Source organism: Petromyzon marinus, chromosome 83 (assembly GCF_048934315.1).
Source record: "Petromyzon marinus isolate PM22_M1 ecotype Great Lakes invasive population chromosome 83, UKy_Petmar_22M1.pri1.0, whole genome shotgun sequence".
Lineage (NCBI taxonomy): Eukaryota > Metazoa > Chordata > Hyperoartia > Petromyzontiformes > Petromyzontidae > Petromyzon > Petromyzon marinus.
The window spans coordinates 259515-276601 of NC_133748.1; the positions used below are offsets into that span (position 1 = coordinate 259515).

The 17087-nt window shown below is 47.9% G+C and overlaps 1 protein-coding gene across 1 annotated transcript; it reads right to left on the reverse strand.

The window, feature by feature from the left end:
* Window positions 1-4641: 4641 nt before the first annotated feature.
* Window positions 4642-13300, reverse strand: LOC142907763 (uncharacterized). Its single transcript, XM_076057524.1, has 3 exons — window positions 13278-13300; window positions 13025-13090; window positions 4642-7015 (listed from the first exon to the last, which is right to left on the reverse strand). The coding sequence occupies exons 1-3, from the start codon at window positions 13292-13294 to the stop codon at window positions 5842-5844; spliced, it is 1257 nt and encodes a 418-aa protein (XP_075913639.1). The 5' UTR covers window positions 13295-13300; the 3' UTR covers window positions 4642-5841.
* Window positions 13301-17087: the final 3787 nt, after the last annotated feature.

Genomic DNA, 17087 nt, shown 5'->3' on the forward strand with positions numbered 1-17087 from the left:
CTCAGTTATCTGATGAAAGTTGCAAGCGAGAATTTCATCATCGCTTGCGGCTGGGATTGGCATCGTCCCCGACTCCTCCTGATGTCGAGGGTAAATGGGCGAGGTTTAGGACTGTGACTCATGCAGCTGCAATGGCTGCTTTGGGTACGCGGTCCAGACCTCCCCAGAGACCCTGGCTGACAGAGGAGGTGTTCAGGATGGTTGAGAAAAAGCGACAGGCCCACTGTCATCGGCTACAGAATCCCACGTCAGAGAATGAGGAGGCTTACGGCAGCCTTCGCTCGGAGGTTCGGAGAGCTGTGAGGCGCTGCAAGGATGGGTGGTGGTCGTGGGTTGCTGAGGAGATGGAGTCTGCCTCAGTGGCCCGTGATCACAAATCTCTATTTAACTCCATCAAAAAAGTAACCTGCAGCGCCACACCTATTACCATCATTAGGGGAAAAAACGGTGATCCAATCTCCGACCCCCAGGAACAGGTTCGCAGATTTGCTGAGCATTTCTGTGAGGTCCTGGGGGAGGGAAAATCCCTCAGCCAGGAAAACATCGTGGCACAAAGTGAGGATGACCCTGCTGAGGCTGCGGTGCCTCAAATATTGGAAGAAGTCACCCCCTGTGAGTGGCTGGCTGAGGTGCCATCTGCTGAGGAAGTGTTGAAGGCGATCCGGAGTCTGAGACCAGGAAAGGCAGCGGGCAGAGATGATCTCCCAAGCAAAATGCTGAGGGAGGGTGGCGTTTGTGCACAGACTGCCCTATATGACATCATAACAACAGTCTGGACCACTGGACGGGTTCCGCAGGATTGGAAGGATGCCCTGGTGGTCCCCCTTTTTAAGAAGGGGGACCGCACAGACTGTAACAACTACAGGGGCATCTCACTCCTCAGTGTGCCGGGAAAGGTCCTGGCAAGGATTATTCAGCATCGCCTTGCCAGGCACGCTGAGGAGAGGCTTGCGGAGCCCCAATGCGGTTTCAGGAAAGGGCGGTCCTGCACAGATGCCATATTTTCTGTCCGTCTGCTACAGCAGAGGTGTAGGGAATTCCAACAAGACCTACATCTCTGCTTTATTGACCTGGTCAAGGCCTATGATACCATCAGTAGGCCTGGGCTCTGGGTCGTTCTTCGTGCTTTTGGAGTACCTGACCCTCTGCTCACGATCATTAATGACCTTCATGATGGTGAGCGGGCCCGGGTAAAACTACGTGGCCGGGAGTCAGAGCCATTCCCTGTACACCTTGGGGTGCGACAGTGATGTCCTCTGGCTCCCACATTATTTAACATCTATTTTGACCACGTAGTTCGTGAAGCCTTCAATAGCTGTACCGGGGGAATCTCCATATGGTACAGATATAATGGGAGGCTAATCGATGCCCGGGTGCGGTCAAGGGATGGCTCCCTATTGCTCAACCACGTTATGTATGCTGATGATTTGGTAATAGCTGCTCAGTCAGAGGAGGAGTTGGAGACGCTGCTGCTGAGACTGGAGCGTGCCACTAAGAGGTGGGGCCTTACCATCAGCCCCACCAAAACTAAGCATCTGCCTGGGTATTTTGTACCATCGGACACTCCACCCCCACAACTCCCAATCGGTGATGGGGCAGTTGTGGAGAGAGTGGAGAGTTTCCCATACCTGGGCAGTGTGCTTATGACTGGCTCCAATTTAACAGCAAAGGTCTCACTCCAAATCAGTTGAGTGGCAATATCTTTTCATCGGTTGCGTAACGCTGTGTGGAAGCTACCTGGTCTGTCGCTCCGCACTAAGCTTCAGGTCTTCTCGGCCACGGTCATTCCCTCCCTTCTCTACGCTTGCGAAACGTGGACCTCCCTAATAGAACATCTTCGCCGGTTAGAAACATTTAGGCTGGCCTGCCTACGATCCATCCTGGGTTTATCCAGACTGAATTGTCGAGGAGCTCACAAATCCTTGAAAGATCTGGGCAGGGTCCCATCGGTGAGCTCCTCCGGCAGGCAAGGCTGCGATGGCTGGGTCATGTAGCCCGCATGCCCAGCCACCGCATGCCGAAACAGCTTTTGTTTGGCCGGATTGAGGGGGCTAAGCGGGCGCGGCACGGGCTAGAGAAGAGATGGAGTGATGTGGTACAGGAGGACGTGGAGCTGAGTGGACTTGCCGATGACTGGTACCAGCGGTGTCAAGATCGGCCTCTGTGGAGGAGGCTCGTGAAGGATGCTACTGGGCAGTTGGAGGCAGTCGCCCTCCAACAACAACGGAGGGCGGAGGAGCGACGCTCAGAACAACGAGCGGAGCGCCGGGTGGCTAAAGCACAGCAGGTTGGCACAGTAGGGGGCACAGGTGGTGCATCAGCCAGTCATCTCAGTCAGTCGACCCGTGGCACCTGGGTCTGCCCCGTGACCTCCTGCCAGCGGGCGTTCGACACTTCACGTGGCCTCAGGGTGCACATAGCCTGGCACAAGCGTCGTGGTGACGTCACCGCCACTTAGTGGCGAATGGCGGTTGTTGTTGTTGTGTGTGTATATACTGTGTATCTCTGTGTGTGTACACTGTGTGTGTGTACACTGTGTGTGTGTACACATTGTGGGGGACGCAGTCATCTCAGTCAGTCAACCAATGGCATTTTTTCATCAATTTATTATTTCCCCCCCAAAAATTAGTTTTTGTTTTCTATCTACGTGACTTTACTGTAAGAACCGAGAATGTGGTAGAGCATTCTCTATTTATTGCAGAGGTTCAAGGTTCAAATCCGACAGGCACAGCTGGCTACCCCAGTAACATTCACCACAATGAGCGCAGTCTGGTTCACGGCAGCTGTAAAACATAGCGCTGTGTCATTCACAACGCACAGGTCATTGCATGTTGGTTTCACGGTCAAAATTGTGGCAATTCCAAACATTATCCAGAAACTACACAACGGAGATGGCGCGTCAATGATCGCCCCCTACCGACAGACTCATGTCCACGTGCAGGCCGGTGCAGGGCCACCTTGTGCCACACAGGGGCAGCTGCCACTTAGGGAAGGGGTCCTTCGATTGTTTGAGATGAGATTCGATACGAGACACCGAGTTGCCGAGGCAGTTAGGCAAGCGACTTATGAGTGCAAATATGATGTTGGTAACGTAGTGAATGCTTGGGAGCTTCATTGTCTCTCGCTCCTGCTGACAGATGTACCCAGCCCACAGCTCCACAGACACCAGCCGCTCCTCCTGTGCAGGTTCGGCTACGTACGGTGCGAAAGAAGATCCAGATACACACAGAGACTCGCACAGAGACCCACAGATTAACATGGTTGGCTACGTACGGTGCGAAATAAGTTCAACGTACACACAGAGACTCGGAGCAAGTTTGAGTCGCGTGCAGTCGTGGGCCGTGAAAGTTGAACGGGTGCATGTTGCTACTGGCAGTAGTTGAATACGGTTGAAAAGACGCTGATAGAGACACACACAGAGACTGACAAGAGAGAGGTGAACAGACACAGACAAGAGGAACACAGAAAGATACAGAGACGACAGAGACACAGTCAGCGAGAGACACAGAGGGGAACAGAGACACAGACGGACAGAGAGATGTTGAATCGAACACACTTAACTCGCTCCATTGAAAGAGATTCCTGAATCTTCTTTGGTTCTTTCGGTAAAGTCACGTAGAATGAGAATAAAATAATAAATTGATAAAATAAAATAACACAATAATATTCTCACGACGTTTCGGCCACAACACAAGCGGCCTTCATCAGGTGAAGGGACGAGACTGTCTGGTAGGAGCGGCTGGTATCTATGTAGGACAGCGCTGTCCTACCAGACAGTCTCGTCCCTTCACCTGATGAAGGCCGCTTGTGTTGTGGCCAAAACGTCGTGAGAATATTATCGTGTTATTTTATTTGATCAATGTATTATTTTATTCTCATTCTACGTGACTTTACCGAAAGAACCAAAGAAGATGAATCATTGCAGTCATGAAAGCTTTAAATCGAAAGATTCCTGAATCTTTGCCCATCCCCGGAATTAAGTCGTTCTAGTTTCTACTTATTTCATTGTGTGTGGTGTGTACGTGTAAGCAATGTGGGATATCGGTGTACGCAGATATGAACAAGATCAGCAGACAAGACGTCTTTCATACTCTTTGGTTCTTTGAGTAAAGTCACGTAGGTAGAAAGAATAAAATAAAAAATAAATCACGACGTTTCGATCACAACACGAGCGGTCGTCCTCAGGCGAAAACATCCAGACATTGTCGCGGCAGAAGTCACGTGAGCTAGGGCACGTGACAAAGATAAGGTGCCCCTCCCACCCCCCGTGGCTCACCCTGCTCAGCTGAGCATCGTTTTAATGCCGTGGGCTCACGCAAAATTAATTTCTCTAAGACAAAGGTACTTTGAAAACCCACTGGCTAAACTCTTTTATATAAGCGCACAACTCCATCTGTGACTAACGCTGCACTTTCCATCGTTTTCATGCAGGGGGCGCTGCAAGCCTACACACTCCCTGCATGAACGATGGAGGCGCAGGGACAGACGTTCGATCTGCAGACGGCGGTCTTCTCGCATGGCCAGCTCTGTGTCGCCTCATCTCAATCCAGCGATCCCACCTAGGTGAAAGTCCGCATCGAACCGAACCCCCGGCAAGGCCATCTACTTAACGACGAGAGAAAATTCACACGAAATGTCGTCTTCAATTAATAAGCTTTTAATGAAGAAATACAATTATCTAATTAAAAACATAATAAAATTAAAAGTTGTTTCATTTTCAAACTTCAAAACGGAGCATCGGAAGCTTGCGTGGAGGCGTCGTTCGTGTGCAACTTTTTTCATGACTTTCCTGGCCTAAGGCCGTAAATGGTTGTGAGGGGCGCCGTAGGTGGTCAGGCTTGCTTCAACCCTTGGTTGTGAACATCCAGAAGTTAATCAGCAAGGACCATTTCTAGTCCTGGTTCGACAAAATCTACCTCAACACTTAATACAAAATTATAATTCGTGTTGTAGAGAATGTATCTCCTCTACGTGTAACTTTTGAGTGGTATGCCTTGTAACTGATGAATGATCCGAGTGTGCTCCCTATTTCAAAGACTGAGTTGCTCCAGAGGGAGATGCTTCCTGAAAACACGAAAATACCCTTTGACCTGTATCACAAGAACAATGAGTCTTACCCGAGTTATCTGTACAGGTTACTTCCAAAACAAACTTTGTCCTAACATCACTTAATCAGTGTTTGACCCTTATAGACAAAATGTTACATGTACGCACAGAATCGGACAAGTATTCATTATAAATTAGTGACAGGCAAATTAACAAAATTGAATTGCTGCACTGAAATATACTGCATCAGGTTACATCACATTACCAATAAACTAATTAAAAAAAGATACGCACCGTCTGCTTAAGTGTATGTACAACATACTATTGCACCATTCAAAACGAGTAGGCCATTGCATGCTGGCGTCTGGGTCAAAATTGAGCAAATTCCAAACATTACCTACAAACTCCACAACTGAGATGCCACATCAACCATTGCCACCTACTGACAGGCCCTTGTCCACATGCAGGCCGGTGTAGGGCCACCACCTTGTGCCACACTGGGGCAGCTGCTACTTGGGGATGCTCTTCGAGTGTTTGAAACGAGATACGATACAAAACTCCGAATTGCCGAGGTGATTAAGCAAGCACCATATAATTGCAATTATGATAACATGGTCAACGCTTGGGAGCTTATTGGCTCTCGCTCCTGGTTAGAGATCTACCCAACCCACAGGTCCACAACGACTGGCCGCTCTTACCCTGCAGGTTGCACCTAGCAATTGAGTGTTCAACTTCATTCTTGTCATTAAAGGCCTGTGACAAATGTGCATCTATTGGAGCAACATCGTCTCAAACTTACACATCTACCGGGTCTCCATTTGACTTTGTATTGTCTCGGAGGAAGTCCACCCACACCTCCACTTCCACAAACTGCTGGGAGTTGCCTCGCTCTGCCTCACAGTCAGAATTCTCCTCCTGCTTCACGTTGCCTCCATCGATGTGAAGGTCCGATTTTGGAGTTGAATCTTCATCTTCACATTTTACCTTCACTGCTTCACTCTTCACCATCACTTCCTCACATTTGACCTTCACCTCTTCATATTTCACCTCGAAACCTTTAAAAGTGTCTAAGCTGGGATGTTCTTCCGGTTCTTGTTTCATGAGAGATGGGCTCATTGCGGCACTTTGACTTCCACAAGCTGATTTCAGATTCCGCTCTTTGTGGATCTTCTGATGCTTGTGTGTTCTCTGGTGTACATGAAGAACTGTAGAACGTGAAAACGCCTTCCCACACACACTGCACTTGAAGGGTTTCTCTCCCGTGTGAGTTCTGTGGTGCTTTACAAGAGCAGATGACTGTGCAAACGCCTTCCCACACACACTGCACTTGAAGGGTTTCTCTCCTGTGTGTGTTCTCTGGTGTACTTGAAGATATGGTGACTGTGCAAACGCCTTCCCACACACACTGCACTTGAAGGGTTTCTCTCCCGTGTGTGTTCTCTGGTGTGTTACAAGAAGGTACGATTGTGCAAACGCCTTCCCACACACACTGCACTTGAAGGGTTTCTCTCCCGTGTGTGTTGTCTGGTGATATTTAAGAGCAGATGAATTTGAAAACGCCTTCCCACACACACTGCACTTGAAGGGTTTCTCTCCCGTGTGAGTTCTCTGGTGTGTTACAAGAGCAGATGACTGTGCAAACACCTTTCCACACACACTGCACTTGAAGGGTTTCTCTCCCGTGTGTGTTCTCTGGTGAACTTGAAGATGTGGTGACTGTGCAAACGCCTTCCCACACACACTGCACTTGAAGGGCTTCTCTCCCGTGTGTGTTCTCTGGTGTGTTACAAGAAGTAATGAATGTGCAAATGCCTTCCCACACACACTGCACTTGAAGGGTTTCTCTCCTGTTTGAGTTCTCTGGTGCAAGGTCAAATCTCCAGTACGATCCGTGCTGTATGCACTCTGGTCGCATTGATGCCTTTTTGCACAGAGCTGTGCCGAGTGCCTTTGTTCCATCAGGCAAATTCTGCAGAGGAGGCGACAGAGGAAGCGACAGCTACAGATAGAAAAAGAATATCCACACCATCTACACGTCAGTATCGAGGCACAGAGGAATGCATATACACAGTAACATGTGACTTACACGTCTATACTTTTTCATATATTCATGATATAGTGAAAAAGTGTCCCAAATTAATCACACGGGCTGTTAAGGCACACAATGAGAGGGCAAATGTCATAAATGTGCCTGGCTTCAAAAGGAATATTTATGAAACCCAAATTCAGCTGACATAGCAAAGGGTGTTGAAAATAATACTATTTGTGTTATGCAGAAATGCATAAATTCATGTTCAATCGCAACTTAGAGGTGTGAAGCCAGGCACAGATGTCCTTGAATGCTGGGATGAAGAGTTCCCGACTTCAGCGGCTCGTGTGCTGCGATAACTTCCTGACCCCAATCTTACGAAGAGTTCAAGAGGAAAACAAAAATAAACTACCGTTTTGATATAACCTCCGTGCTCAATAGAATTAATAGACTTTACTACAAATACAAACTTGACCCTGTCACACACTCAGAGGTGGAGCCAGAATTTTCAGGTGGGGGGCAAACCCCTCCAGCAATGAAAAATTATAGGAGTTGTTAGTAAGGAGTTGTTAGTAAGTAAGGAGTTGTTAGTAAGGAGTTGTTAGTAAGGACTTGTCCTATGCTTTTTATTGGACGCGGGTGATTGCCATCGCGCTCGCTGAAGGTGTTTGCCATCAGGAAAGTCGTGTACTGTATACGCAACTGCGCACAATTCTGTGAGTCGCTTATAACTGCTGTGCCGTTAATTATTGCCAATTATGGACTCAGACTGTTGTCCTCTCATAGAGTCCCTGGCACATAATAATATGCCACACGGTGGCAGTGGGGGGGGGTCGCAAAATGCTGATTAATCTCTATATATACAAGGGAAATGTGTGGATATGTGTGTCTGTTCGAAAGTGTTTAGCATACTTCCCAACATGCTAAACACTTGAAATTTAGCATGTGGGTAGGTTCCATACTGTACACAATGAAAAAATAATAAAATATACTTTTGTATTTTGTATGACCATGAAGTTTGTGGCGTCAACCCGCAACACACCTGAGTTAAGCGCTCTGCAATGCTTAGAGCTGTTAACAGCATGCCGGGAGATTTTAGGTGGCACTTTGCTCCTGGCGGATGAAGCCATTGGCTTCTCGGAGTTTCAATACATATCCGTGCGAAGAACGGGTAGAACTGCTATCTTAAATATGAAGCAGAACATTACATCTGTTTGTTTGTGTGAAGCAACAAAACCTCTCCAACGCTGAGCTCTGGCGTCATGAAATTTTCACAGCTTATGCTGTTTGGAATTTCGAAGTGAACGCGACTATTTTCAGCTCGCCACGTCATTCCCTTCCCGAGTGGCCAAAATCGACCTTACGGAGGAGTGGATAAAGGTAAAATTTCCTTGAGTGAAAACATCCGATTTAGGTAACTTGATTTGTTTAGGCTCTTTTATTTCTTGCAAGCATCAACAATGTTAAGGGTTTTTCAGTGAAATATAAGGGAATATGAAATTTATCCAAGACAAGAATCCAAGTCCCGGGCGAAGCCGGGTAGTGAAGCTAGTTACTAATAAACCCCAATGATCCTATCGAAATTAGGGATTTCGATCGGATCGTTGGGGGGCACGTGCCACCCCACCCCCACTGGCTCCACCACTGTCACACACTGGCATGGTTCACAGGTGGTGGTGTGTCCAGACCCACGCCTGGCCACCTTCACCCGCTCAGAATTCATGCTTCCTCACTCCACCAAGTAGAGTGAACACCGCCACGCGTCTAGAGTGAACACCGCCACGTGTCTAGAGTGAACACCGCCACGCGTCTAGAGTGAACACCGCCACGCGTCTAGAGTGAACACCGCCACGCGTCTAGAGTGAACACCGCCACGCTTCTAGAGTGAACAGCGCCACGCGTCTAGAGTGAACACCGCCACGCGTCTACAGTGAACACCGCCATGCGTCTAGAGTGAACACCGCCACGCTTCTAGAGTGAACAGCGCCACGCGTCTAGAGTGAACAGCGTCACGCGTCTAGAGTGAACAGCGCCATGCGTCTACAGTGAACACCGCCACGCGTCTAGAGTGAACACGGCCACGCGTCTAGAGTGAACAGCGCCACGCGTCTACAGTGAACAGCGCCACGCGTCTAGAGTGAACACCGCCACGCGTCTAGAGTGAACACCGCCACGCGTCTAGAGTGAACAGCGCCAAGCGTCATGAGTGAACACCGCCACGCGTCTAAAGTCAACACCGCCACGCGTCTAAAGTCAACACTGCCACGCGTCTAGAGTGAACACCACCACCCTGTTGACGAGCCTCAAATCCGGGACAGTCAACTCTGCTTGACGTCCTATTGGCAAATGCCCCTCACAATTTCACACTGACTGGTGTTCTGAGAAATAATCTTAGTGATCACTGCTTCATTTTTGGGGTGAGATCATCAGCCAGACTCAAAGCCCCCCCTAAAATTGTTGAGAAGCACTCTTTGAGGCACTTCAGCACTCAGGCATTTGCTAATGATGTGCTTCACTCGGATATTGACAAGGTCTGTGATATCCCCAACCTGACTACGGCTTGGGAGACTTTCAGGTACATGTTTCTCCAAATTCTTAACAAACATGCTCCGTTGGTTAGATTTAAAACTAAAGGCAACCGCCCACCATGGTATAATCCTTTGATTACAAAGCTCATGAAAATTAGGGACAAGGCTTGGGCATGTGCTCAGAAAAGTAATTTGGTCAATGACTGGCTAGAATATAGGATTTTAAGGAATAGATGCATCAAAAAAATACGGCATGCAAAAAATGCCTATTTTTCCTCCACTCTCCTGGAATCACATGGAAATGCCAGGATTTTTTGGAAAACAATCAAATGTATCGAAAAGGCATCCAAAACAGACAATCTGCCCGTTGAGCTAAACCGAAATGGGGAATATTTTTCAGATCCCAAAAAAATAGTTGACAATTTTAACCTTCATTTTTCTGAAGCTGGTAATCTTTTTGATAATGTATTGGGAGTCACCCCTGCTCCTGCAAATTCCTACACCCCTGTCGAAACAATAAACGAATTTAGTTTCCAGCCAATCCACGAAAGTCATGTTCTGAAACAGCTGTCCTAACTCAAAGGGTCCTCCTCTACCGGAGCAGATAGTTTTCCCGTCTTTGCTCTATTAACTGTTGGTCACCTAATATACAAACCTATAGCCCATATTTTCAACCTGTCCATCAAAGAAGCATCAGTTCCTCTATAATGGAAACAGTCCTACATCCAGAGGTTCTTTGTAAGCCATCTGGCTACCAGGAGAGATTCGTTCATGAGGCTATCCACATATACAAGCACAGAGACAATTTCAACCGAGAAGATGGATTCTGGCTTAGCAATCATTGGAAGGATTTGATAAACCATTTCAGGTCTTAATTGATTGTTCACGCTTACGGTGGCTTTCAGACAGCATACATTAATTTTTCGTCTCCCCCCTCCTCTTTTCAGAACATAGATGGACTCGTCCTTCTTAATAAACTGCCAAATCGCTGCCCGTGGTGCTAACGTTTTTTATAAATAAAAACACCGTTTAAAATAAATAAATGCGAACCGCCACTTCTTTCGAATGTTTCTTGCCGTTGGTTTTCACACCTGATGACAACTGTTTGTGTTATGGTCGAAACGTCGTGATAATTTTTATTGTTATATATATTTTATTATTTTATTGTTTCCCTTCAACGTGACCTTACCGAAAGAGCTAAGAATATGAATTACTGCAGTCACGAAAGCTTTAAATCAAAATTCCTATGTCCGTCCACTACACAAAGAGGGCCCTAAAGATGATCCCAATAACTACCGACCTATCTCAATTTTGTCCCCATTGATGAAAATTTTTGAAAAATTATTGAACTACCAAATTAGCAGTTTCCTGTCCACCAACAATCTACTACATCTAAAACAATCTGGGTTCCGAAAAAAAATACAGCACCACATCTGCTGCATTAGACTATCTGAATCAAATTTACAGTAGCCTTGATAATAAGCAGTACTGTGCCTGTCTTTTTCTTGACCTGTCCAAAGCTTTTGATACAGTAGACCACAACACCCTGCTTGGTAAACTAAGTTGCCTCGGTTTTTCCAAAAACACAGTAAAATGGTTAAAAAAATTACCTCTTTTCTCGCACCCAAACTGTATTCACAGATGGTTGGAGGTCAAACAGTGTTAAGATAACAAAAGGGGTTCCACAGGGTTCCATCCTCGGCCCCCTCTTGTTCTCTCTTTTTGTCAATGACTTGGGCACTGACCTGGATCATTCCAGGGTAAATCTTTTTGCAGATGACAGGATACTGATTACTGCTGGTCGCTCTCCGGATGACGTGATTGCTAAGTTCCAGGGTGATTTCAACAATCTACAACATCAGATAGTTGCACTTAAACTAGTCCTAAATACCTCCAAAACCAAGGTGCTATGCTTCTCACCGGGACTAAAGCAGGAAGTAATTTTTTTTTCAAATTACATTCCTTAAATAATGATCAAATAGAGCAAGTCAAGTTCTATAAGTATCTTGGGGTCATCCTGGATTCAAAACTAAATTTTGAAGATCACATTGATTATAGTGGTTAAAAGACAAAAATAAAAATTGGTTTTCTGTATCGACACAAGCACTGCTTCCCCCCTATGTTCCGTTTGGAATTGATAAAAGCTACCATACTGTCTCTACTTGATTACTGTGATATCGTGTATAAATCAGCCCCAAGTACTGTACTGAAGAAGCTTGATTCCATCTATCACTCGACCTTAAGATTTGCATTGAACTGCCCATATAGGACTCACCACTGTGATCTCTACATTTGGTCAAACTTAACATCTCTTAATGTTCGACGGCTTGTACATCAGATCTTATTTATTCACGATGTACTTACAAAAAAATCCGCAGACTACCTGCTGGATCTCCTCTGTTTCAAAGAACAAATTTGACCTCAGGTCTTCGCTCATTTACCAGCTTCACATTCCCTATTGCCGTACAAAAACCGGAGGAAGGGCCTTTGCTATTGATGCCCCCAGGGTCTGGAATGCTATTGCCAATAAACTGCAACTTGAATCGCTACCAATGAGATCTTCACTCAAAACTGCTCTAGAGGAGTTGTACACCCCTAGCTGCCACTGCTATTCAGTGGCCTAAAATAAAATAAAATGTTTCGCTCCGGATGACCGCTGCAATGTATTATCTGTATTTTAATTTAGTGTGATCTTAAAGGTGCATTGAAAAATGTGATACTCCGACTGATGCTCCTGTTGTTTGTGGAGTAACTCATGCAGCCAGCTGTGGCTCTAGGGTTTGGTGTTACATGTTATTTATGTAGTTTATTGTAAAAAATTCGGTCGCAGTTCCTATGATCACTGTTACATTGCATTTACGGCTTTATTTTGGTGATTTCTAAAAGGTTTTTTGGTTTGGCCATGTTTTTTTTATTGTAGTGCGGAGTTAGACTGATGGCCTTCATCTAAGTTGTCTTTTCGATTTAAAGCTTTCGTGACTGCAATGATTCATCGTCTTTGGTTCTTTCGGTAAAGTCACGTAGAATGAGAATAAAATAATAAATTGATAAAATAAAATAACACAATAATATTCTCACGACGTTTCGGCCACAACACAAGCGGCCTTCATCAGGTGAAGGGACGAGACTGTCTGGCTTTACCGAAAGAACCAAAGAAGACTAAGTTGTCTTGTTGTTGTTGTTTGACTTGCATCCCACTGGGAGTTTTGCACACAGTGTTTGGTGGTGTACGCTGCTATTTCAGGAATATTTTGATGTTTTTTTTCCTGTATTTTCTGTTTGCACAGTCACACATAAAGTCACTTTGAGATGTTTTCTTGTTCATGTTTTTAGTTTGTTGCGGTTGCACCCGAATCAACAGCCGAACGGTTCACAGGGCTATACCAAATAAATTAAACTAAATACTAAAAACTAAACTCACCTTGCGTTGTGGGCAGGTCGCTTCTGAAAATAACAAAAGCGGCACGGCAGCTCAAGCGGGCTTGGCCTGGTAAGTAAAAAACAAAAGAATGAAATAAAAACTGCGTGAATATTTAAAAGTAAAACAAAGTGATAAAGAGGCGAGCCGTGTGAAGACAAATTAAACTTAAGCGAGAGAATTGAAGCAAACGCGATCAGGCGAGGGCAGGAGGCTAGGCCCCGCGTGGCTAGGCCCCGCGCTGTAAAGTTCCAACCTGGACATCGCTTCCATGCTCGCTGATACTCAATTGACATCCCTACGAGAGAGAGAGGCTCTACCTCGGTAAACAACAACCACCACAATAACCACCACCACAACAACAAACACAACCACCACCACAACCACCACCACCACAATCACCACCACAACCACAACAACCACCACAACCACCACCACCACAATCACCACAACCACCACCACAACCACCACCACAACCACTACCACCACAACAACCACAACAATCACCACAATCACCACCACAACCGCGATGAGAATTTCTCACCTCGGATTTCAGTTCACGCGCGGAGCGGCAGATTCCTGTTACCTCGTGACGTCACGCGGCAGCAGGAGGTGACATGACGTCACTTGCGGGGTACAAAACACTCCCCTACCACAATGTGCGGCTATGTAACTTAAATAAATTATGTTAATGAACCTGGCCCATACGTGGAGGGATGGGGCGTGGGTGCCGAACTCGTCGCAATAAATTCGCGACGGCTTTCATGAATACATTATGTTAATGAGCCGCCAGTCACCGGGCGTAGCTTTGCCCAAATAAGAATTCTACTTGAACAGATAACGGAAGTGACCCAGGCAGAGGTGACGTCACGCTCAAGGGCGCGGTGGATGGGGTGGGGTGAATACCTTGGTGACATGACGTCACACGCAGGGTACACTGTGTGTGTGTGTACACTGTGTGTGTGTGTACACTGTGTGTGTGTGTGCAAAACAACCCCCTACCTCCTCGCGGTGCCGGACGGGCAACTCTGTCGTGGACAGTGCTGTGATGTGGAGATCCAATTTTGATTGGCTCCTCCCCTCATGGCATATGTGTCCACCACAGGGGCTAAACGGGGGCTCTGGACGGGTGCGAGGGGCTGGTAACCCCTCCACCTTCAATTAATTACCACGAAACCACGAATTAAACTGAAATATGTAACTAATAAGCTTGTGCCGGAGGCCCCGGGTGGCCAGGCGTCTATGACGTCTCCTGGCCAAACCCCAATTGGCGGAGCCAGGAGATTGAATACCTACCCTCGGGGCTACTCCAGAAACAACGAAAAGCCACTACGGGTGGCCACGTGGAATGTTCGAACGCTCACTGCAGAGGAGAGGCTGCCACTCCTCTGTCGGGAGCTGGACCGGTACCGCCTGGATCTATGCGGCATTCAGGAGGTCCGGTGGACCGGCTCTGGCTCCTGCCACCATGAGGGGTGGACAGTCCTCTACTCGGGGCAGCAGACTGCCAAACAACAGGGTGTGGGTCTTCTTTTGAACAAAAGAATGAAGGGGGCGTGGGAGCGTGGCGGTGAGGTGTGGGAAGCTGTAAGCCCCAGGCTACTTTGGGCTCGCCTTCCCATCAACCGGAGGCGAGGAATGGTGGTCGTGGTTACTTATGCCCCCACCGAAGATGAACATCCGTGGAGGGATGCAAGCAAAGCCGATGAGTCAGATGCCTTCTATGACCTCCTGTCACAGGTGCTGGCTAAAGTGGCCCCTCGGGATAGAGTCATCATGTTGGGTGACTTCAATGCCCGAGTTGGTCATGATACTGGCACCTGGTCTGGAGTGATTGGAGGGCATGGGCCAGATCAGCTCAATAACAACGGTAGGAGGCTGCTAGATTTTTGTGCAGCCCATGGGCTTGTAATTACCAACACGCTGTTCCGGCATCGGCGCATCCACACAACATCATGGATGCATGCCGGGTCCAAGCAAGAACATCTGCTGGACTACATAGTGACGGACCAGCGAATGCGAGCCCATGTCCTTGATACCAGGACCTACCGTGGAGCTGATCTGCCCTCTGACCATCGACTAGTCATCTGTAAGATGCGCCTGCCATTCTTCCACTCCGGTGGTGGGTGTTCACCCAGGACCCCATTCCAACATAAAGTGGCCTGGTCTCAGTTATCTGATGAAAGTTGCAAGCGAGAATTTCATCATCGCTTGCGGCTGGGATTGGCATCGTCCCCGACTCCTCCTGATGTCGAGGGTAAATGGGCGAGGTTTAGGACTGTGACTCATGCAGCTGCAATGGCTGCTTTGGGTACGCGGTCCAGACCTCCCCAGAGACCCTGGCTGACAGAGGAGGTGTTCAGGATGGTTGAGAAAAAGCGACAGGCCCACTGTCATCGGCTACAGAATCCCACGTCAGAGAATGAGGAGGCTTACGGCAGCCTTCGCTCGGAGGTTCGGAGAGCCGTGAGGCGCTGCAAGGATGGGTGGTGGTCGCGGGTTGCTGAGGAGATGGAGTCTGCCTCAGTGGCCCGTGATCACAAATCTCTATTTAACTCCATCAAAAAAGTAACCTGCAGCGCCACACCTATTACCATCATTAGGGGAAAAAACGGTGATCCAATCTCCGACCCCCAGGAACACGTTCGCAGATTTGCTGAGCATTTCTGTGAGGTCCTGGGGGAGGGAAAATCCCTCAGCCAGGAAAACATCGTGGCACAAAGTGAGGATGACCCTGCTGAGGCTGCGGTGCCTCAAATATTGGAAGAAGTCACCCCCTGTGAGTGGCTGGCTGAGGTGCCATCTGCTGAGGAAGTGTTGAAGGCGATCCGGAGTCTGAGACCAGGAAAGGCAGTGGGCAGAGATGATCTCCCAAGCGAAATGCTGAGGGATTGTGGCGTTTGTGCACAGACTGCCCTATATGACATCATAACAACAGTCTGGGCCACTGGACGGGTTCCGCAGGATTGGAAGGATGCCCTGGTGGTCCCCCTTTTTAAGAAGGGGGACCGCACAGACTGTAACAACTACAGGGGCATCTCACTCCTCAGTGTGCCGGGAAAGGTCCTGGCAAGGATTATTCAGCATCGCCTTGCCAGGCACGCTGAGGAGAGGCTTGCGGAGCCGCAATGCGGTTTCAGGAAAGGGCGGTCCTGCACAGATGCCATATTTTCTGTCCGTCTGCTACAGCAGAGGTGTAGGGAATTCCAACAAGACCTACATCTCTGCTTTATTGACCTGGTCAAGGCCTATGATACCATCAGTAGGCCTGGGCTCTGGGTCGTTCTTCGTGCTTTTGGAGTACCTGACCCTCTGCTCACGATCATTAATGACCTTCATGATGGTGAGCGGGCCCGGGTAAAACTACGTGGCTGGGAGTCAGAGCCATTCCCTGTACACCTTGGGGTGCGACAGGGATGTCTTCTGGCTCCCACATTATTTAACATCTATTTTGACCACGTAGTTCGTGAAGCCTTCAATAGCTGTACCGGTGGAATCTCCATATGGTACAGATATAATGGGAGGCTAATCGATGCCCGGGTGCGGTCAAGGGATGGCTCCCTATTGCTCAACCACGTTATGTATGCTGATGATTTGGTAATAGCTGCTCAGTCAGAGGAGGAGTTGGAGACGCTGCTGCTGAGACTGGAGCGTGCCACTAAGAGGTGGGGCCTTACCATCAGCCCCACCAAAACTAAGCATCTGCCTGGGTATTTTGTACCATCGGACACTCCACCCCCACAACTCCCAATTGGTGATGGGGCAGTTGTGGAGAGAGTGGAGAGTTTCCCATACCTGGGCAGTGTGCTTATGACTGGCTCCAGTTTAACAGCAGAGGTCTCACTCCGAATCAGTCGAGTGGCAATATCTTTTCATCGGTTGCGTAACGCTGTGTGGAAGCCACCTGGTCTGTCGCTCCGCACTAAGCTTCAGGTCTTCTCGGCCACGGTCATTCCCTCCCTTCTCTACGCTTGCGAAACGTGGACCCCCCTAATGGAACATCTTCGCCGGTTAGAAACATTTAGGCTGGCCTGCCTACAATCCATCCTGGGTTTAACCAGACTGA

What these genes read in the sequence shown, in the direction of transcription:
- LOC142907763 (XM_076057524.1), bottom strand. An exon ending in CGACCTGCCCACAACGCAAG is followed by an intron (nt 7,016 to 13,024) that starts GTGAGTTTAGTT and finishes CCTCCTCTGCAG; the next exon opens with AATTTGCCTGATGGAACAAA.